The following is a 24,123-nucleotide window of genomic DNA, read 5'->3' on the forward strand; positions in this document are numbered from 1 at the left end:
ATCTCCAAGAAGAGGCTACGTAACTTGTTTTTCTAAAGAAAGCAGAGGGGTTGGAGCCAATGAAAACATTTGAGAAGAAATTTGGGATCATTGCAGTGGTCGACAGAGGCATGCGACCGTTGCAAATGCAAGCAGAACAACCTCGACAGACCTACCAAAGTCCTCGAGGGAATGCTCAGCAGAGACCTTACCAGATGGATGAAAGACAAATTCCAACCATGACCAATCAATTAAACAGGATATACTCTTTTGAAGATGAAGCAGTCAAAAGATGTTCCGCAATCTAATCGAGAAGCCCGAATTCAGGTTACCCAAACCAAGGAAGTCGGATGAAGTCAACAAGAAAGGGCACCCGAGATATTGCCCATATCACAGGTTCATTAGACATACTATAGAGGAGTGCTTCAGTTTCAAAGATTGGCTTGAGGAAAACTTCAAGAATGGGAGCAGAACAATCCCGAAAGAATATCTGAGAGAATCTGAAAGGGGTTTTATCAATATGATTTCGGTCGATCCCAGTGATCCGTATGACTCCTACGCAGCTGACAAAGGATGGAACATCTCTTGATTACTATTGTGCAACTTTTGTTGTCGAAATGGATGTTAGTGGTAACAATGTTTGTCTGTCTCTTCCCTCCCGCCGCAATAAAATAAAGAAAGATTTTGTTGTTTTTCAGAAGTGTTCAATGTTTGGAAAGCACGAATAACAAAACGTTCAAAGCTCAACGAAAATTCAAAAAAGGGGTGATCCAAGATATAAATTTTAATATTTTGATAATAAATAATGATTTCGGGGGAAAATGAAATTAATATCCTAAAAATAGGGTCCTTCACTTTAAAGAATTTAGACTGGGTCCTAAATAAATTTCAAAATAAAAATGTGTGCTTGAAATGCAAGTAATTAACTAAGGATATCACGAGACTTTTAATCTTCTGCCAAGTAACTGAATTCTGACTTTCAAACGAGTTATAATATCTTAGGATTTGTATTAAAAAGTATTTGAGAATTTTTAAACAGAGGAGTTCAGACAGTCAAAATCCTTATAGTATCTGAAATTTGGGACCCGACAATGACAGTAAAAAAGCCAATCAGCAATTACAATTGACACGCTAAAAGGGGAAACAAAAAAAGGCATTCGCACAAATGCCCCTAAGGTTGCATCCAAAGGTGGTTGTTGTCGGTTATGCGAGACGAAGGAGCATTGGTGAGGGTTGTTGTGGCTGGAAAGTGGCATGGAAATAACAGATGGGGCTGTAGAATATCTATATGGTGGAGGTAAGGGGCTTGGTTGGAGTGCAGGAGGAGGGAGGGTGGCCCATTGTGGGGATTGTAGATTGCAAGAAGGTTGGTCGTGGTTTGGATTGATGGGTGGGAGGAACAGGGTGGCCATTAGAAGAGTGAAGTGGCGGGCTGCAAGGAGGTGGTAACATGGACTGGAGTGGAGCTGAGTTTGGACAACACTGTGATTTTTGGCGGAGTTGCAATAGGGAAAATCTGAATAGACTGCAAGTGAAACTAACGCTTAGAGGTGAAGGCAGAGGGCGGTCTATTGGGAAAACAACTACAAAATTGTTTTTCGACGGTCTACAAGAAGAACGATGACGAAAACAACAAATGAGAGAGATACAATCGTAGTGCCACTCATCCCTTGGATGATGACCGCCACTTTGGAACGATATACAGCCGAAGAACCACTCATTCCTGGATACAATCCTAGAATGAAAAACAAGGGATGTTGACGACTTTCCTAACAGAAACACAAAAAAAAACTGACCTAGAATATGAAAACAACATACTTATAGATCTAGGGAACTAGGGAGTGGACCCCACTCCAATTGAGTCGTAAATCCATGTATCGCTACTGCTTTCAACTTGGGACATTCATCGTTCATTCAATCTCTTTTCTTCATCTTGTCTGCTTAAATCAGTGCTCGATGTCCATGTCGTTGCTCATCATCCTCTTGTGTTCTACTTCTAGAATCCCAATCTCATTCGTGAGTGTGCATCGATGGTTTACCCCTGATTACAATCTCACTCGTGCTTAACTTTCTTTATCTCCTAATCTTCCTCACTCGCTTCTCTTTAATAGCCTCATGAGCCCCTCTTCTGATCCTCACTCACTTCATCTCTCTCTCTCTCTAATTCTGCCTATTCCCAATCGTCTCCCCCCCCTTCTAGCAGGCTCAATGTACCGGATATTATACTATAGTATTAATGTTTAATAAACATTTATTTTGCACCAAACATCACATCATAGAAATAGCAAAAAATTTCTACATAAAGCCAAGTGTTCACAAATCAGTGGACTTCAAGAAAAAAATGGGTATCATCCCTATTAAATATTATAAATTTTTTCTATTAGCAAAAGTAAGTTCAGGTGATATTAATATTAAAGATGAAGTGTTCTAAATAAGACCACATTTTTAAAACTCTAACTTTGAGGCTTGAAGGTACAAATACTCGATGTTGGCCATTTGTTAACAAAATTGATAACAAAGAATAAAATGTCAAAGATTCCCAGTTCTTTCCCCCTTCTCTCTTCTCCCTCCTACGTGAACTATCTGAGATCTAGCAAGGAATAGATGGAAGTTTGCTCTTCCCCAAGAAGAGCAAGCAAGGATGGCCCATGTAAGCTCACATGAATAGCATAGCAGTAAAAGAGGTGAGCTTGTCAATGAGCTCATCCAAGCATGAGCATGCACATACGGACTACCCTCGCACACACTTGCATAGCAGCAACCAATGCAAAAACTCAGTAGGGAGTGTGTTTTCTAGTGACAACAGTCCACGCCTTAGATATTGTACATAGTGTCAACTTCAATTAGTCAAGTTGAGGCCCTAAAGCATTCTTTTCAATTAGGTGTGTTTTTGTCCAAGACGATATTAAAATTTGATGTTCAAACAAAAAAAATTCTCACGTGAATAAATTCAGCGAAAAAAAACAATATGTTTAAAGGAAAAGAACTTTAAGAAATTTGCAATTCATCTTACAACTACCCTTTATATTGATATTTAATAGAAATCCAATTTTTTAAGAAAATATTTGGAGTGACTCCACAATTTCAAGGACCCAACTATAATTTCTCCCTTCTTTTCTTTCCTTATTTTATATTTTTCAATGTTTTTGCTGAGAAGCACTGCTGCTTATGCAAGGTTGGCAATAGTAACTTCGATATCAGTCGCTCAATAAGTAAGAACAAAAAGTAATCATGACAATGGAGTGGCACAAAATTTTATGCCCAATACAATAATTCACTTATAAATGGCAAGGTTTATATTAACAGATTCCTTGTTACAACTGAAACAATAGGAGGGTCGAGATGTTCAAAAATCTACCATACAGAATTGGATGCCTAAATTTAAAAAAAATTCAAAAACTATTTTAGTATGCGTTATTTGAAAATAATAGAACTTATGTACCTCACAGCACAGTATTACAGTACATGACGCTAAAGATGAGATATTCAAATAGATCTAACAGAATATATAAAAATTTCAATTTTATGAAAAAAGGACTATTATTATACTTCTACTGGCAAAAAAGTCACTTACCTGTATGAAGCTTGAGCAGAAACTTGCCACTTGTTAACCGAAATGACTGATTTCCTATGGTGAATTGTACCAAAGGAAAAGCTCAGAGAGTTTGGGAGAGACAAGTGTGATGGCTTCAAGTGATAACCTTAAAAACAAAAGGGAAGGTGTAAGGAACAAAATCAAACAAACAATCAAGGAAATAGAAACAGCAAATTCCTCAAGTTAGCTGGAAGATTTAAATTGATAATTGAACGATAGGAAAACACAAGTTCTAACTTATATTCCATGCAAAGGGTTGGTGATACACAAACCATAAGACTATAATTTATAAAGAAATGAAAACAACAGTTCAATCTATTATTAACACGTCTACTAGAGACAAAACAAAATGAGCCTGATACTTACTAAAGTTACACATGGCGTGACAAGGTATTGTCCACGTATATAAGTGCATATCAAAATCTATATAATACTGTTCACATGGTGCAACGAAATTAAAAAAAAAAAGAAAACTAAATCAAAGAACTGGCATGTAATTGAGTTATATATTGCCTTGATGTGAAATAACAATAGCAAGTCTTTCATTTTTAGAATATAGTGTCAGAACCAAAAAAAAAAAGAACAACAGTAGCTTGTGGGCATGTCATTTTTAAATATTACTGAGTTTGTACTTACATAGGTACAATAAAATGGATACCAACCTATTAGATCACTAAATTCTCCGAAAACATATCACGACTTGACGCAATCTGAAGTTCAACTCCAAACACACGTATAAGGAAAGTTTGAAGAGGGCACAGAACCCAAGTTCAAATAAGATAATATAATCCCTTCTAAAAGAGCATATGAATAGAGTCAATAGACTCGTCCCCCTTAGAACAACAGTAGCTTGTGGGTTTATTCAGGCCATTATGCTCCTTGCCTGGGTAACAATGCTAGCTGAATTGATCAAACAAAAATTAAGTCCTCAAACAATTACTAACAGAAAAAAAGTAAGGCAAATTTTATTCAATATGACATTTATTTCTATAATTACAGGTAGCCCGTTCAGACTTCTGTCTTCAATGGTTTATGCCAAATAAGGTGTGAGACTGTACGCTCATAAAAGTTTGTCTGATGTATTTAGCCCAACAAAAATAAGCTAAGAAATACAAAATAAATAAAGAACACAAATAAAAAGGCAATTTGCACAAGGTTGATTGCACAAGGTTGACGAAGCATTAGATAGAAGGGGCAAAAGTAAAAGAGTAAACAGTCATTAATTTAAATAAAAATATAAACATTTAAACTCAAAAAAAATGTATTAAGTTTGTCAATAAGAAGTGAATTTCAGAACCTAAACGATAAATAGAATTTGAGTTACAATAAAAAATATAGTGAAGTGTTCATTATCACTTCAAGAAGTTAAGATAAATGTAAAAAAAGCATCAAAAAAGTAGCAGTAAAAACAGAAAGGATATTGAAGAGAACAGAGGAGAAAATTCTCTCAGAAATTTTATTCTCAATCTTCAACTATTAGGTTATATATATAGGGCAACTATTATCTTCTAATTTACTTATTAGATATATTTATCATAATCATGGAAAAGAAATAATTCCGAAATAAACTGAAATAAGCATAAATAGAAAGAGAACAAAAGTCATCATGAAGTTTTCTAAATTATCACCAATCAAATCTTCCTATATTTTCTCGAAAGTCCACACTCCCCCCTTAACTTGGGTCATATATACTGTGTAGGTACAACTTGATATTCAACTCAATGAGGCTGCCTAGAAATAAAGCTATCAGCGACTTTAAGATGAGTTCAAATGTAGATTAAGTAAAAACTGTCACCATTGACCTTTTTAGAGAAAAAAATGTCTATCAATATCAATGTGTTAGTCCTGTCATGATGCACATAATTCATTGCAATTCCGATGGAAGCTTGGCTATCATGGAACATCTTTATGGGACTAATTGTGGAATGTTCCAGCTCATGTAATAACCTTTGGATTCGCATTCCTTCGCAAATTCTTAAAGCAAGTGCTCTGTACTCAGACTATGCACTACTTCTAAGGACCACTACTTGCTTCTTGTTCACCCATGTGTCAAGATTTCCTCATAAATATGAGCAATACCTAGATGTGGATTTTATGTCAGTGAGTTCTTCTGCCCAACTAGTATCAATGTAAACATTTACCTCCATAGTGCCTGATTTATTAAACAATAACCCTCTTTCTAGAGTTTTCTTGAAAAACCTCAATGTTCTTTAAAACATCTTCAAATGTTATTTATTTAGACTATTCATATGTTGACTCACAATTTTGACAGAATAGGTTATATCAGATCTAGTGTGCGATAAATAGATAAGCTTTCCCATATATATTTTTCCACTAATGTCTTTTTCTCCTGAATTTAACTTTTTTGCTAAAATCCATAATAGTATGCAGGTTTACACCCCAGCATTCTTGTCTCTTTTAGAATGTCTAGAATGCCCTTCCTTCGAGATATCACAATTCCAGTCTTCAAACTAGACACTTCTTTGCCCATAAAGTATCTCATAGCTCTTAGATTATTGATTTCAAATTCAGTAGCAAGAACATCCAAAATCTTCACAAACTTTTTTATCACCACTTCACCTGTAAATCATAAAATCTACATAGACAATGAATACAGTTTTTTTTTACTTTTTTGTGTACGATCTACAAACAGTGTATGATCAGCATAGCATTGAATGCACCCATTAAATTTCATAGTTTTGGCAAACTTGTCAAACCAAGCCAGTGAAGATTTTTGAGGCCATAAAGTGATTTTTTTGGTTTACAAACCAAATGTTTATTTGAGCCATTTTCAGCCCTGGTGGGATCTCCATACACGCTTCTTCCTCAAGGTCTCCATTCAAGAAGACATTCTTGATATCAAGTTGATGCAATTCCCACATTTTGTTCATTTCAAAGGAAAAAACTCTTACAATGTTTAGCTTGACCACTGATGCAAAGGCCTCCTGAGAGTATCCCATAAGACTGAGTGAAACTTTTAGCCACCAACTAAACACTGAACCTCAAAATCCTCCCATATGCTTTGTACTTGACATTGAACACATATTCACACCCAATGATTTTTTTGTTTGGAGGAAGCTTTGTAAAGGTCCATGTGTTATTTAGACCAAATATTTGGATCTCCTCTTCAACTACCTTTTTCCACTATGAACTTTGAAGTTCTTCATGAATAGATTTTTGGGTATCTGCACAATATCAAGATTAGATACAAAAGTTTTATAAGGTGATGATAACTTCCCACAGGTAATATACTCTTGGATAGTATAGTTTGCACAACTTTTCCTATCTTCTCGACTGAAATCCGCCTACCTTAGAACTTCAAAGATGTTTGGATTTGGGTTTGGTTGAGAACAGTCTTGTGGGTATCATACATATCTAACTGTAATCAGTACTTAGTGTGTTGACGTATTGAGTCACACTTAACTCTTCTTATCGAAGCTCATGCAATTTATCTCAATCTCAAACAACTTTGAAGTATTTTTGGTAATGTAATAAGTCTCATGTGTTGCTTCCCAAATCTCTTATGTTGTTTATAAAGCAAGAAATTTTCTCTAATCTCTATGATCATAGAATTGATCAACCAAGACATGATCATGTGATCATGAATCTTCTATGAGCGATGGTTAGGATCAGTGAGCTCATAAATTGTCATCTCCCGTAAAATGTTCCTCTTTTACTTTGTCACAAATGAACATAAACACGAATTGGAACCATTGAAGGATGTTATGGCCATTGATTTTATGGTTTGTGATAAACGTAAAGAGTTTTGAAAATGTTTGAACATAATTCATGACCTATGATTCAAAATTAGCCTCCGAAGTAGAGCTAGATATCTTCATTTAGTACTTCGCCATAAGCCCTATGCACGTTTAGGGCTACATAAGGGGAAGAAGAAGAGAATTTTTATTGCTATTCACTAGGTTATTGCTAGATGTGTCATTGGGTTGCAGCTTGCTACAGAAATTTTGGGTTGTGGCTCTGATTTTAGCCTGCATGGATCGTAGTAGACGGCCTTGCAGGGAGGATATCACGTGCGAGAGAAGATCTCTGCGACCGGCAGTCTACAGGAATTCAGGCAAGAGAAGAAACAGGAACCAGAAGACAACCCTGCAACGAGAAGATCTACTTCGTCTAGAAAGCCCGTAGGGAGAACCGCTTGGAGGAAGAAGTTTGCTTTGCAAAATGTTTGCAGGTCTGCACTGGCTGCTACCTAAGCAATTGACTACTCTGGTTGCTACTTGTGGCTGATCAGGGAGAAGTCTACAGAGAGCAGACTACAAGGAGAGGTAGGGCCTACAGGGACTGGAGGCTGAAGAGAGAGAGTTAGGGATTGTTTCCAAGTGTTGATACAAAGAAGAAAACTGAGCATAAAATTCTCTCCGAGATCTTATTCTCAATATTCAACTATGAGGTTACATATATAGGGATATTATTCCCTTCTAATTTAGAAACTAATCAAATTTGTCTTTCTTAAACATGGAAATGAAATAATTATGAAATAAACTGAAATAAACATAAATAGGAAAAGAATAAAACTAATCAAGGACTTTCTTAGATTGTCTTCAATCAACTCTTCTTATATTTCTCATAATTCCAGAAATATCGAAGGAACAAAGAGTGAAATGTCCAAAAGTGGTGAAAGTTATTTAGCACATGCGCATTGTTTATGATGAAATCAAAGCTAGTTCATGATGATAGCAACCTTAGGTTGCTTTCATCCAGAGTCTGTTAGGAAAATAAGGTTTTCAAGCTAGCTCTAGATGATAGCAGCTTTAGGTCATTTTGATCCAAAGCCTGTTAGGAAACCAAGAGTGATCATTAGGGGTTGCATGATTGTCGCCTAAAGTGTCACAACCTGGCCAGGAAACTTAGAATTAACTAAGGCGGGAGCGAACATACGGATGGTGAAAAAAATTTTTAAATATTAACATTAGTCAATAATATTCATATAGAAAAGAGTCGCTAATTCACATTAAACATATAAGTAATCATTTAATAAATACATACAATTATCAAGTGATATAGTTATACAAATAATATGACAAAATGAGAGAATAAAAAACCTAACAGACTACTACCAATTATCAATAATGCATCGCTTATAAATAAATTATATTCTATCAATCATATCAATATAGCAAACATTTTTTTTGAAAATGGTAGTTAAACATGTTAAATTTTAATAAAATTAGTCAATAATTACTCATTTATTATGCATTAAATTTTTATATGTAAATGTTGAACATGATTGATGAAGATCAAAAAGTAAACTTTGCCTTTTTCATTTTTATAAAATTGAATTGAATTATCAATTATATTTTCATTTTCATTGAAAAGTTTTCTTTTTACATTTTCTTTTACTTATAAAAGCTATGTCAAGAGCACCATCAAACTATTTTTCATTTTACCATAAAAACACAATCATTTAGATTTTCTATTACATTTTTTTTACCATGAAGTACAACAATTTTCATTTCTTTTTTCTTTAATGTGTATGAATACAATAGCATCCTTACCTTTGCTATTACAAAAGATGACTCCTCATAAACTTAATCATTTATTTTTCATTTTAATATAATGCAGTACAAAAGATAGAATTGAAATCATAAAAAAGTCATATTATTTTTACTTATCTTGAGACAGTTATTAGTGTTTTTAGCATGTGAAACAAATGAAAGATTTTTAAAGAAAAAAAATATACATTTAAAGCAAATAAAATAATAACTACTCATTTGAATTTACCTTATAAATGATCCTTTCAAATCTTTTAAATTGTTTCATCTTAAAATGGATTCACGAAATTTATTTAAAATAATAATAATTAATAACCATAACCACATGTAAATGTAAACATTTTCTTAGTTTAAATAGGAAAATTATCAATCGATTGATGTGGAAAACTCTCAAACTCTCTTTGATTTCAAATCCATTTTTTATTCTCTTATGTTCCCCGACGTTAATTAACATAACTCAAAATTAACATTACCCCAAAATAATACTTAAACACATTCTCAATTCTATAAAAGAAATATAATTTCAAATAACCCTAACATACTTTTCTAAAACATGTTCAATTGATTGGTTTGATTCCCTCGTCCTTTAAATAAATTGTTCATCAAATTATAATCACAATTTTAATTTATGAAATTATACTATTAAATTAATAGCAATTTTAATTAAAATAATTTATATAAATAAAACAAAAAATCTACTAACCTCTCTTCCACTAATCGATCATACCTCTCACACAAGCACGTTACTCCTCATCCCATTTTTTCGATGTCGCTCGGCTCTTCCTCCTCAATCTTGAAAGCACACTGCACAAATCTTTTATCACGACCCAGCCCGAGGTTTGGAATTAATCGAGACGGGAACAAACGGTCGGATGATATGAATTAAATTTTCAATATTCATCTACAATTTAACAGATGAAATAGCCACTAATTAATTGAAATTAAAGCAATAAAATTAAATCTGCCTCGTTAATGATTGCCCATGTATTTTATACACATTTTCTTTTTTATCAATCATCTTTTAATTAATTAAATTAACATGGAAAGTTAATTTAAAATAACTGTGAGCTAAACAAGTCTGTGAATACTCGTATTCCTAAACTATAATAATATAGGGAAAAAAAACAAAATGCATGTCAATTAAATGATCAATGTTAACATTTGAAATGTTATCAATAAATCTTACTACAACAGTAGCATACCAATATTAGTTTATATTTATACAGTCATCATAGAAACAAAGTTTAAAAATTTAAATTAATTAAAGCACATCAATATCAATAGTCATTTTCATATAGATGCACAGGTACCTTAGTGCTCCCCCGCAAGTACTATCAAAGAGTTACTTCATCATAGTCAGTCATGCACATACAAGTAGTCAACTTAAACATATCATTCATGTGTCCTCGCATTTAATTTAGCATACCATATAAGCATACACTAAATGCATGAGAGTAATTAGTTACAACATTCATAATAATATGAATAATAAATAAAAAAATATCTTAATCAGAATAAAACATGTCCCAGTATCATTAACTGCAAAATAGTTGAGAAGAAATAAATTATTATTACAAATTAAAAGTACGAGTACTCACCTCGATGACAATTAATCTTTTATTTGATTTTTCTTGATGTCGACCTTTCTAAAAATTGAAATCCTAATATAATATTCATGTCATTAGAAATTTAATTTATTTATATTATTTCAGTTAGTTAAATAAGTATAAATTATATATATATATATATATATATATGAAAGCCCAAAAAGACTAATATATTAAATAGAAAGAGAGATACAGATACAACGTGTGAGAGGGCTTAAGCATGACACCCTGCCCACACAAAAAACTACAAATGGTTCCAAAACTAGACAAAACAGAAAAATACATTAGATATTTAAAAAAAACTAACAGTGCCGAAATACATAATATCAGGTGGCTAGAGAGCGACTCAATTTGGTTTTGTCTCTGCCTCTAGTTATAGGGAAGGAGCAAGCTAATAAGTTGGTAAGATGATTGTCATTGCCAGTAGTAACCAATGTAGTGACCAATGTATCATTCAATATGTTCCCGAGCTGGAGTAGGCCTCCATTCTTCTTCTTCCCCCTGGAATAGGCCTGTCATTCCTCTTCCGAAGAATCAGTTTGATGGGGTGGTAGAGCTGAAGCAGAAGAAATACCAATCGTAGTACTCACAATAGGTTCTAGTATATGTGAAGTATGAGTTGTCTCTACACGGATACTTCCTGAATAAGTGGAGCTATGAGGCTCTCCTGATTATCAGTCTGAACACTATCATTTGTAGGTAATAGTCCATCAGTATTATTTTTTATGGGGTTTGAAGGTGTCAGTATCACATCACTCGTAGTAATAGTAACAACAGTGTCATGGGGGGTCCTCAGGGGCAACAGATAACTCCTGTTTGGTAGTATCCTCCTCAGGTGGAACAAAAATGTCCAGAACAGTGGGGTTAGACCCATCCTTATTCACTTGAACCTTAGATTTCAAGTTTGGATGAAACTTGTGACATTGTGACATTTATCAAGTATCAAGAACATGACCAAACATCTTATATTCCCACGAACCAATAAACATAATCATTCATTATACATATTGACAAGTATTGACTAATTTTTATTTCTGTAGTAGTTGCACTGATATGTAAAACTACATCTATGGTACAGATAGATATTTGTAATTTGAGGGTTTAAATGTATAACAGGTTATATCCAGAAAGAAAAGTACTCACAGATGAGTTCTTGAATGGCGTTGAGGAATTCATGTAGGTGGCACCACAGCTGCTCATTTATTGTTCTAAGAAAAAGTTCTGGTGTCCTTATGTGAAGCATAAAAATCAAACACTTCTGTCACTCGAAAAAGTAAAGTTGGATCTCTAAAGCAAGGGATTCAAACCTAATTATTGGTATTGGACTGCGCATGGTGAGCAAGAATTGAAGTTCAATTCAATCAAGGAGGTGCATCGATAAGTTATGCCCTACAGAGGAATTTGATCTTAGCACATATGAAGAAATGGCTCATGGTGCTCAAAAAGCTCAAGTTGTTGAGAGTGTTCGACATGAACCTGAAATATTGAACAACGAATCACAACAGTTTTATGTTTTATTAAACGCTACACAATAACTTTAATGGGATAATTGCACTGCACTTATAGAGTTATCAATAGTACTGAGAATGTTGAACATCAAATTTGATTTTAATACGCCCACAAAAGTATTTAATCAGGTAGCAACTTTATTTAAAAAGACAAAACCTGTAGGGAATTCGGTGTTGGATGGCATGAAAAGAATGAAAAAGTTTATTTTCAAGTTAAGGTTATAGTTTGAGAAGATTGATTATTGTGATAATCGGTGCATGATATATTACAAGGAATATACAGTCGAAGCGATTTTTCGTGCGGGTAGATTCAAATAAAAGGAGAGAAAAAAATCAGAAAAATACTCTATACAAGCATCTCTTTTATTTTTCGCTCATAAGCCGGCTTCAGAGATTGTTTGCTTCCATGCGTACAGCCTCTCACATGACTTGGCACATTACTGGATCTGTTGATGCTAACTCGATGAGTCATCCGTTACATGGTCAAGCCTGGAGACATTTTGACACTATTTACCCGGATTTTGCAGTTGAAGTACGCAATGTTAGACTTGGGATATGTGTGGATGACTTCACCCCATACAGTCATGTTGAAAACTCTGTGCTCATGCTAGTTAGTGATCATTATGTTATATAATTTTCCCCCTTTTATGCGATCGTATCAGGCCAACATAGCCCGAAGGGGAAAATCGACGTCAACTTACAGCCTTTGATTGAAGAGCTTCAAATATTATGGGATTCGGATGTGCTTACGTATGACATCGCTACGAAGTAGAATTTTCAACTGAGGCCAGGAAATAGGATGTTATCTGGTTAGAGCACAACCAGAAAATTGGTGTGTTCTTACTACATTGATATGTCTGAAGCATTTACTCTGAAACGTGGTAGGAAAAACAACTAGTTCAACTGTCACCGAAGATTTCTAAACCACGATCACCCATTTAGAAGCACAAAGATAAATTCTTCAAAAACAGGATTGAGAGATTAAGTCCACCTCCCAGGATTACTGGAATCAAAATATTGAAGATGATCAGTAAAGTGTCGAAGATCGTCGAGAGAACAGGGTTAGCTTCAACTAATCTTCTTCATTTTGGTGTTACGCACAACTGGACGAAGCTTAGTATATTATGGGATTTTCCGTACTATAAAACTAATCTTATTCGACATAATCTCAATGTTATACACATTGAGAAGAATTTTTTTGATAACATCTTCAACACTGTGATGATTATTAGGAGTAACAAAAAAGTTAATGGGAAAGCTAGAATAGACCAAAACTATCCATATATTAAATATCAGGTGAGCTATCAGGGAGGCATGACACATGATATTTAAGCGATAAAGAGATTCGGGCAGCTGCATTGTACGTCCTGATGAACTGTGACGATGTTCAGCCATTTTTATACAGTAAGATTCACGGTTTCCAAACTCAATACATATTGTCATTTATTATTGAGAATGTTATTATATACTGACTAATTCAAAAATAAAAATAACAATATTGTGAGCAGATTATTTATTGACAGGTTGGACATAAAAGATAAGTCTCTAATAAGCAGGAAGGTCGAAGCAGACTTTCCAACATTATTCAAATTATACGTCAATGAACAAATCTAATCACATATACGTAATATGATCATGGCATTTAAAGTTACATTGATGGTACCTCTATAGTTGTTCTAGGTTTACAACACAGCCAACGGAATCACAAATTAGAGATTATTATAGCTTGTCTATGGGCCTCATCGTAGTGTTACTACATCACAGATATAAGATGTAAACGATTATACATTTCATACGAGTTCCTGGCATGAAGGGAAGAAGGCATATAATTGCAGTGTCGTTGTTAAAAGAAACACAGACATATAGCAAGATTTGCTATTACGGAGTACTTGACGAACTCATTCAATTGCAATGTCTAGGACATGTCAGCTATATTGTATATGTGTTCAATTGTCAATAGTTTGATCCTATTCCAAATTGAAGAACTCAAACACTCGCGTCATATGATACACTGAGGTCAAATTGAACAGTTGATATGCGAAGTTTGATCCTTTTATTCTGGCACGTCAAGCTGCATAGGTTTATTAACTTCAATACCCTGATAGAATAAGTGATAAAGTTGATTAGGTTGGGGTTATGAAGAATAAACCAAAGAAAACTATTGTGCTGCATAGTTCTATAGAACCAATTTACGAAGAAAATAGTATGTCAGATTTATGATGAAATATTTGTGTTGGAGGATACCACAGGGATTTTTAAAGAGGTTGCTCATGGTTTGGATGAGGATGATGAAGAGAGTGAAGAATAAATTGTAAGTTCATCTTCGACAACAAATTCTTTTGATGAAGCTTAACAACGTAGGTATGTAAATTTTAGATTAGTTGTTACTGCTACTTTTTTGTCTTTTATTTTTGTTATATTGAGGCATAGCTCTTACCCTAGCTTTTTCTGTTTTTAGAAGTAGCTGCTACTTATGTCTTACCTTTACTACACTGTTTCTTTCTGCTTATGATTATTTTCCCCGCCAGTACTAATCCTTTTAATGTCATTCCTTTATTTGCAGATGGTCACAGGTGATACAGGTGGTAAGCCACCTCATAGACCTCGTGTTCTTGGGACCCTTAAGATACCTACCCTTGAGAACACCTACCGTAGCGAGAAGAGGAGGTCGTCTACAAGATACCTACCCTTGAGAACACCTCCTCCCCCACCTGTTGGTGCTACACCTTCAGTGGCACCTCCTCCCCCGTCAGCTACTGCTACACCTCCCATAGCACCTCCCGCAACCACTGTTGCCACCCCTTCTGTGACACTTGCTCCCATACCGGATGTCAACCCATCTCCTATGACGTCTGCTGCTTCTACACCTACTCCCCCACCTACTGCTGGCAAACCTCTTGAGTCTAGCCTGTCAACTGCAGCCCCCACCCACCCCCCAGGGTACATTTACTGTCAGAGGAGGACTCGTAAGTTATTTTAAACTCTATATTATGTTTATTCTTCATGTTATATGTTTTTTTTATTACTAATTTGTTTCTTAAGCAAATTCATTCACCACAGACTGCCCGTCAACTACATCACAGAGATTATTAGAAGCAGATACGATGAACCCTATCTGTCATGGAAATAGATAAATGCAGTCACTCAGGACTTGTGGTTCTAAGAGTTTGAAGTACGATTATGTAATTTGAATCAAATTTATAAATTTGATTTAATTTTTTTAATAACACATGGCTTATTTTTACGTTGCAGAGGTCCTTCACCTAGCTCCCAAAGCACCACCAGCAAATCTGCCGAATCTTCGAGATTCGAGACAAACATCGCCTTGCCGACGTATTCACAACAACCCGTTAGAGGGACGAGCTGCCTTCCTGGATTGGTGAGGAGCTCTGGGGTCAGTTGACTGCAGCTTAGATCTCTCTTGATTATGAGAGAAAAGAGCAAACGAATAGGAAGAACCGAGCGACGGAGAGGGCAAGAGGAGTTGTGCTCCATATTGGCGGATCAGTCCCCCATACGAAGCACTATAGGAAGCTGGGAATATTTTTTAAGATATTTAAACATTAATTCAATATTTAAAGAATTTTTTTAGTGCTAACCATTTTTGCACTCTGCATATGCTAAGGAGTTCAGTCATGCTCCCTCCATTCAGAGTTGTATGTCCGAACTCATCGGCATCTGAGACTGCGCAGTGGACCTTGATGCATTTATGGCGGGTTGCTATAAGCTAAAAACCTTAATCTAAAAGTTAATTTTGAATCTTAACTATTGAAAATGTCACTTAATTGTTGGTTTTTATTAGCAGCTCCAGAAGAGGCATTTGGCCGCTTAGGCCCAGACTTCTGCCAACGACATTGGTAGTGAGTCTACCACTAAACAGTCCAAGTACGAGCTTTGGACCCAGGCAACAGGAAGGAGAGAGTTTATGGCCTTGGAGCAAAGAGAATAGCCTTTGAGGTCAAGCTCTCCCATGGTCCGGTTCTTAGTTCCCCGAGCTCCTCACAGCCAAACAAGGAGGCACTTGCTAGTTGCACGAGCAGATGCTAAAAGATCAACATAAAATTGAGGGTTCTATAACATGCATGGCAGAGATCTTAGCAAATAGTCGAGGCAAGCAACCGATAACATTTGTGCAGGAGGATGGAGATGATGACTAGTTTTTTTATGTTTCCTTTTATTTCTAAGTATTATGTTAAACATTTGTTATGAATTTTTTTGGATTAACTTTACTATTCTTATTTGTGACGTCTTGTGATAGTTTCTTTCTTTTATTAATAATATTGTTTAGATATCTGATCTGTGATATGGCTATGTTTAATGTGGAATATGTTTTTGTGCAGCTTGTGGAAATGTAAATGATATTCTAAATTATTTTTGTGGTACAGGTTTGCGTCAACACTAAATCAACAATAATACTTTTATTGTTATATTATATTTCTTAACGTAAACTAAAGCTAATAATCATGGTCCGATATTTTTATATGCAAATTTCGACGCACTTGTCGTCTAAACAAATCTGACATTAATACGAAGTAACACAACAACAGCAAAGCCATAATCTCACTACGTCGGATTGGCCACATGAATCCTTCTCCATTGCTTCCTATTTAGTGTCACATTTATCGCAACGAGCTACCACCAAAAATCAAAAAAAAAACCTTAAATATTCAACCTATTTGAGCCCCCCTTAACGCTAATTCCTCGTGTCACCCACATACTTCATTGAACATGCGCTTCTTTTTTTATTAATTTTATAGATGCAAGCATTCTCTTAATAAAAAGGGTGGGCTTGTAATAAAATTTAATGATTGATGAATAACATATTTTGAAAGCAAGATTGCTCTCTAATCTCTCTCTCACAAGGATAAATGTCTGCCAAACTTTTCCCTCTCCCTCCTTCCAACTCCCTTCTTCTATGCCCAACATCATCTTCCTCTTCCTATTTTTGCATGACATCACAAAGCCTTGGGTATAAAAATACTTTATTTGATGTTGTGCCCCCATTAACCACTCCAAAGTATTGTTTTGTGCCAAAGAAATTTAATGCAGATAAATTAAAACATTGATGTTGTAATTAATACTCAAGTCACTTAATGCCTCATAAAACTCGCGGTTATTTAATTATTCACTATAAAAGTTTTAATCCATGTATTATAACTTGTAAGAAATATGTTATTATTTTTAGCAATTAGTAGTAGTTCATTATTTCTTCTACATACATGGCTATAGAAGGGCGCATTTATAAACTACATAGTGATGTAGAAGAGAAAGAAAAGGAAAAGTGAATGGGCATAAGAAGGCTCCATTTATATACTATATTATCTCTTATTTTTGCAATTTACAAACTTAAAAAAAAAAAGAGAAAAAATATATCATCCAAGGATTTTAAAAAAATTTGAACTCTTAGAAGAGATTTTTTTCTATTATTTCAAAATTTTTAATTTACAAACATAGAAGAAAGCATCATTTGGAAAAAGATACTTCTAATTGCTCATCCTTTCTTGAATCTTCTCTCTCCTCTATTTTGTTGTATAGTGAAGTCTAAAATATGATATGGTATTATATTGTGTTTAGTACATTTATTACATATTTTTATACTTTTTAGGTACATATGGTGCATTTGTGCAGTATACAGGGATGAAAAATGCACTTGGACGAAATTGGAATTAGTGTGGATCAACGCCCCAACGCCGAAGTAGGCTAGCGCAAAAGGCAAGTGCCTCAGCACTTGAATTAGGCTTCCTCCGTCCAAAAATACAGAGAGAAAGATGATGCAATGTCAAGGGTCAAGCGTCTCAGCACCAAGGACCAGCTTCGCTGAGCCCGAAGACCTAAATTGACAATTAAGTTACAAAATGCAGTGCTCAAACCCAGCGTTGTCGCGGTTGTTGCCAACGCACCAACACTCCCCACAGACATAAGGTAGTTTTTGCGGTTTGTTGACAATTCAACAATGTAAAGCCTAAAAAACTCCAAATTGATGAAGAGGATGGAGTTCATACAGGGAATACAAGAGAGTGCTTACGGTGTGTGTGAGACTGCAGGTTTCAATTTGTGTATGTTTGTGCAAATGAATCAAGAAGTGCATTGTAAAAGAGAGTATCGCCTTGAAGCGAATAGGACATTCAAATCAGGTGTGATCTTCTCTTTATCATTGTATAATTTTGATTTTACTTGCAATGAAATCTATTGTAGTTTCTTCACACATGTTTGGAAGCAAGTTTTCTTACTTCTTTGGATTGGTGATGTGAAAAATTTAGTCCATTCCATACAAATTTCTTAGAGTAAATCATGGCGTGTTGATATGCTAACAATCAAACATCACTTACTTTCTAGCTGGCCACTAGAGAAGTTAAAATAAATTTTGATCTAGGACTATTGACCGTAGATTGAAGGAACAATAATGTTCAAATAATTTCATGGTGGAATAAAAATATTATCATCGGGAAATTGCAATCATATAGAAAAATGAGGAATCCTAAGAGCATTTGCAGGATTAAAGGAACATAACCATAATATGATACTTCAATACTTCTTATGTATAGGAATATAGTAAGGAGTAATAGTCCTCATTTGTTAACAAATTTGAAAGAATTTAGTGGAAGAACTAGGAATTTTAGCAATATCCAATTCAAAAAATGATTTCTCACTCTAGTGAAAACCTAAATCTTTAGTTTTCACTTGAAAATCTTAGGTCGTTTAGACTCTTAGGTCGTTCAGAAACATTTTCAAAAATCAAAAATATTGTGAACTAAAAACTAGAATTAGTAAACTAGTAATTGAACTGTTTAAAGGATAGCACATTGCTCATGCAATTGAAATTTGGACTTAAAATAAATTTACTAATTAATCGACTAATATACTTTCGTGATTAACGTGTGCAGCACTGTACTGCGGATCATGTTTTTGGCATCGTTGTCGAGTTACATTAATTTTTTAATTGAAGTTAATACTAATTGAGGATTTGAAATTTAGATTAAAAAATCAATATTATTTGTTTTTTCTGTTTTGTTTACTTAGTATACTTATATTGTATTATGATTTATTTGTCAGAGTTCTAATTTTTTTCAAAAAAATCTAAAAATATCATAACTGTATAATTTCCTTTCTATTATATTTGGTTTATCTTGTGTTTTATTTTGTCAATTGTTACTTTAAGGCTAGAAGAGCAACACACAATTTCTTGATAAAATAAGAATATTGTCATTAAAAGATTATAATCACAGAAGGGAATAAGGAATCATGAGAGCCTTTACAGGGTTAAGATGACTTAATCATAATATGAGACTCTAATGCTTCTCATATTTATGAATAGTAAGGAGTAATAATCCCTGATTATCAACAAATTTGAAAGAATTTAGTGGATGAACTAAGGATTTGCATAATATCCAACTCGAAAGTTATCTCACTGTGGTCAAAACATAAAATCTTTAGTTTTTTTCTATTAAAATCATAGGTCTTTTAGAAACCATTTTAAAAATAAAAAATATTTTGGACTAAAAGCTATAATTTGTAATGGTAATTCAATTATTTGAAAGATAACTTATTCCTTGTGGAATCAATACTTGAACTCAAAATTCATTTACTACTTGATCGACATATATACTTACGTGATTAATGTGTGCATCACCGCGCTGTGAATCATATAGCACATAAATAAAGAAAGGAGAGAAACACAAAGCAAAGAGCATATGTCACCAAGTAAAAACAACTTATTTTATCCATTTAATGTCTATCATAATGTGATATATATATATATATAGATGGATGAATTTTTACTGCTGAAGGTTTGGGGTTTAAAGGTTTGAAACAGTTACAGCAAGTGAGCCTTTGTAAGATCTGGATCAAGTTCAAGCAGTAAGATTCATTATGGGCCAAATTCATGTTGGAGAAATATTATAGAGCAAACCATCCATCTCTGGTCAATGGAAAGACAGGTGACTCTAAGACCTGGATCAATATGTTGAAAGTGAGAAGTTTGGCTGAAGACCTTTTCTTATGGGACCTTGGACAAGGCAAAGTTCATTTTTGGCTGGACCACTGGTGTCCAAAGGAGATGTTGCAACGCATTTCTACTGACCTTAATCATAATCTCAGGGTTGTTGATTGTTGGGAAGGGGATCAATGGTCATTGGCCAAAATTCTTTGTCGGAGGCTTCTTCTGTTCTGAACACTCCACTGTGAAGATTGATAATACCAGTCAGGACAAAATTAAATAGAAAGCCAGCTCCAATCAGAGTATCACAAAGTCCATTTACTTCAAACTAAATAGATGGAATGATGTCCCTTGGGGAGCGGCCATTTGGAAAAGTATTTTATCCCCTTCTATGCATTCTGTTGTTGGAGGATTTTTTAAAAATTAATTCAAAATGATGGCATCTTGAAGATGAAGGGCCTGAGAGGCCCTTCTAGATGCTGGTTATGCCACTCTGCTGAGGAATCTATATCTCACATGTTTTTTGAATGTGATTTCTCACAACAGGTTTGGAGAGAGCACACTAAGCTGCTTCTGTTGAACACCCTTAACCTACAATGGTTCAATCTGCTATCTTGTTGGAACAGCTGGAAGGTAGCTAAGGCTGGCCCCATTCCTTTCATTGTCTCCTGGTTCCTCTGGATGGCAAGAAATCATATCAAATTTGAGAAAGGTAAATCCACTGCTAGCCAAGTGGCCAGGAATTGTATTTTCCTAACTGCTTAAATTAATCAAACATAAGTCCTTCCCCCATATATGCACTGTAAAAGTGGCAGATCCTCCCCCCTTGCCCAAAATCATTAAAGTACATTGGAAACCTCCCTCTTAGCCTTTTGTCAAGGTGAATACAGATGGCAGCTTCTCCCACATTGGCTCTGGGGTGGGAGGAGTGTTCAGGAACAAAGAGGGTGAGTGCTTACTTTGGTTTTCCGCTCCCACTATGGCTAAAGAGGCCCTTGAGGCTGAAATGATTGCAGTCTACTGGGCACTTAAACTGGCTTATTTGTCCAATTGGTTCCACCTGTGAGTGGAGGTGGACTCCACAAGACTGTTGATGATATTAAATGATACAGAAGCACCCCCCTGGAGACTATCTCAATGGCTACAGAAGATCAACTCGATTAAATCTTCTCTTATGGTCAAAACTTCTTTTGTTTATAGGGAAGGAAATTGCCCTACAAACTGGCTTGCTACCAGAGGCCCCTTCGAAAAGGCCTCTCAACTGCTGAAGCTAAAGTTTCTTCTCTTCCCCCCTCTCCTCTTCTTTTCTTATTAGAGGGTGACCTGTTAAAGGTTCCACACCTACGAATTGTATCCAAACCTTTAATGAATTAGAAGTCATTATATATATACATATATATATAGATAGATAGATAGATGGATGAATTTGGAAACTCTACATTTAAGGCAGGCAATCATTATTAACCAAACTAGATTTGATATCCAAGAGTGGTATTGTATTTAGTATGGTCACTAGAACCAAAGAGGGTTTGATTCCACATGCTATATGGAAAAGGAAAGTTTAGAAACATAGTTTCTCCATATTTGTATTTAAAAATATATGTTCGCAATCTTTCATATAGACTTAATATAAAGCAATGACATTTTTTATAACTTTTGCAACATGGGAACATATGAATGTCATATATGTCATGATTCAAAACCAAAAATAAAAATGGCTCAATTGTTATATTGAATTATTGCTCCCAAAGAATACAAGGTTAGAACAAAAATATATATTATCATGCTTAAGAGAATATCTCATTAGCGCTCAGCATAACAAGACATCTTTCTTGTGTGTGAATTAAGGATTTTTTATATCTATCTCCTGACTGATAAATTTTGTGGGTATTGTCATTTGGGGAAAGCAACTAAGAAGCCACGTACACTAAGAAGCCTAATTTCAAGAACTCTATCGGAAATTGACTCAAAGAATACAGATAAATTAAATGAATAAGAGTTTAAAAGTTCAGAATTTTATTCTTCAAATTTCTAGGAATATACTTCATGTGGCTTAAATAGTATTATCTTTTAAATGAGCATTGCATGTGCTTGTTGACAACAAAACATCTCCTAACCAATAAAAAATAGAAAACCTTATCATTTCCCAAATAGGTGTTCACAAAAATAAGTAAACTGCATTAGGCTGTAGCCTTGCTTGATAAAGCCTCATACTCCACATGATACCCATTTGAGAAAACTATTGGTCCCCAGTTCAAAAGCCAAGTTTTAAAATGCCCCATACAACAATGATTAGCATGCTTATCGTGAATCAAATATGCTTCGGAAGGAAAAAGGTTTAGTCCATATATTATTGCAGTTTCAACTCAAGCACTTTCATGATAGTTGCAACCCTTCAAAGAGGCTTGCCTAGAGCAGTTAATCCAAAGTACAAAGTCTACAACAGAAAAAGAAACAGAAGAATATACATTTCCAAATTAAACGTTAGAGCTTCTAGTTTCATTGAAGCACCTTTTAAGTGTCTATGCAGCGAGGTCCTCTTTATAATTGAGTTAATTGAGTTACAATAATTTTTAAAATGTGTGTATGGAAACATTTATAATTTAGAATGTGCTTCCATGCATGTTTGATCAAATCTGACCAGTATGACCATACAACACAGTCAAATTAGGAATATACCATAGCAACATTGACCTAGCATGGTATCTGCCATGGGGGGGGCGCCTCTCTATGTAACGGGTTATTATCTTCATCCCAAGGATGTGACGAAAAATACTAGATTCACACTGAATGAATTTCATCTTCTTGAGGAATAGAAATGAATGCCTTAACTTTGTCCAAGTGTGATGCTTGAAAAAAGCAAGGAAATCACACCAATGATGCTCACACAAGGATTCAACTACGATCCCATTTTAGCTCTAGCAATTTTCTTTCCCATCTATGCAGTTCTTGCAATTCTTTTTTCTAACGGTTCTCTTCTGATGGATTTTAAAGGAATGATCCACAACCAAATTAGACCAGCCACTTGCACATTTTTTCATGAAAAAATTCTATTTTTCAAAAAAGATTCGTGAAGAATAGATCTAACATCTTTTATAGCACTCGTTAGGAATAAATGAAAAATGATAATTCATAAAAATAATCTAAATTAGTTGAGATAAGGCTATTAAAGATGATGAATTCAATCTATGATGTACACACACATTCTAGGTCATTCTATTTTGCATGGTATTTCATAGCTAGTTAGACATTGTGTTTGACTTGTAATAATTGAATTTTAAATAATAATAATAATAATAATAAGGGAAATGTTGAAATGATGTCAAGGGTCGATATAATTGACAGAAAGTTTTGCATTTAGGGTCGCACACCCCATTCAAACCAAATGAAACTGAGAACGAGCAAGCAAGAGGGAGAGCAAAGAGATCAAGAAAAGAAGAAAATCCGAGAAGGAGAAGAAATAAAAATAAGAGAAGTCAGCATGCCCTAATTCAGAAGAAGAAGAAGAAGAAGAAGAAGAAGAAGAAGAAGAAGAAGAAGAAGAAGAAGAAGAAGAAGAAGAAGAAGAAGAGTGGGTTTAGGTGGCATTGCATCACTCCGTTGAAGCCATAGAAGAGTCGAAGCCTCCTTGCTGCATGCGCAACGCTGCTATCAAGCTGAGGAAGTTGATATTGAGCCGCCCTTCTCGTGTGAGGGATACTGTTGAACCCTATCCTGACGAAATGAAGAAGAGCGAAGGAAAAGAGAAGGGAGGTCGGGCACCTTTGATCATTGTGCTTGTTTGCAGTAGGAGTCAAACCTTGTGTGCAGAGTAAGGGGAGGAAGATCAAGCACTGCTTTGTTGGATCAGGTCGAGACCGAAGGATAGGAAGAAGGGAAGTATCTACGTGTGTTAGGACTGTCAACAGAATCATATAAGGTGTCTAATACTCTTTTGATCAAGTTAACAAATAAGAATTATATATATATATATGTATATGTATAT

General features: G+C 34.8%; 1 protein-coding gene across 1 annotated transcript in view; it reads right to left on the reverse strand.

The window, feature by feature from the left end:
* The window catches only part of LOC110038407, a 58,901-nt gene that overhangs the window by 30,160 nt on the left and 4,618 nt on the right, over positions 1–24,123 (reverse strand). Inside the window, exon 2 of the mRNA XM_020743249.1 lies at positions 3,554–3,680. Coding sequence (XP_020598908.1) covers positions 3,554–3,680 — 127 coding nt within the window. The remainder of the gene's footprint in view (positions 1–3,553; positions 3,681–24,123) is intronic.

Source organism: Phalaenopsis equestris, unplaced genomic scaffold (genome assembly GCF_001263595.1).
Source record: "Phalaenopsis equestris unplaced genomic scaffold, ASM126359v1 Scaffold232767, whole genome shotgun sequence".
Taxonomy (NCBI): domain Eukaryota; kingdom Viridiplantae; phylum Streptophyta; class Magnoliopsida; order Asparagales; family Orchidaceae; genus Phalaenopsis; species Phalaenopsis equestris.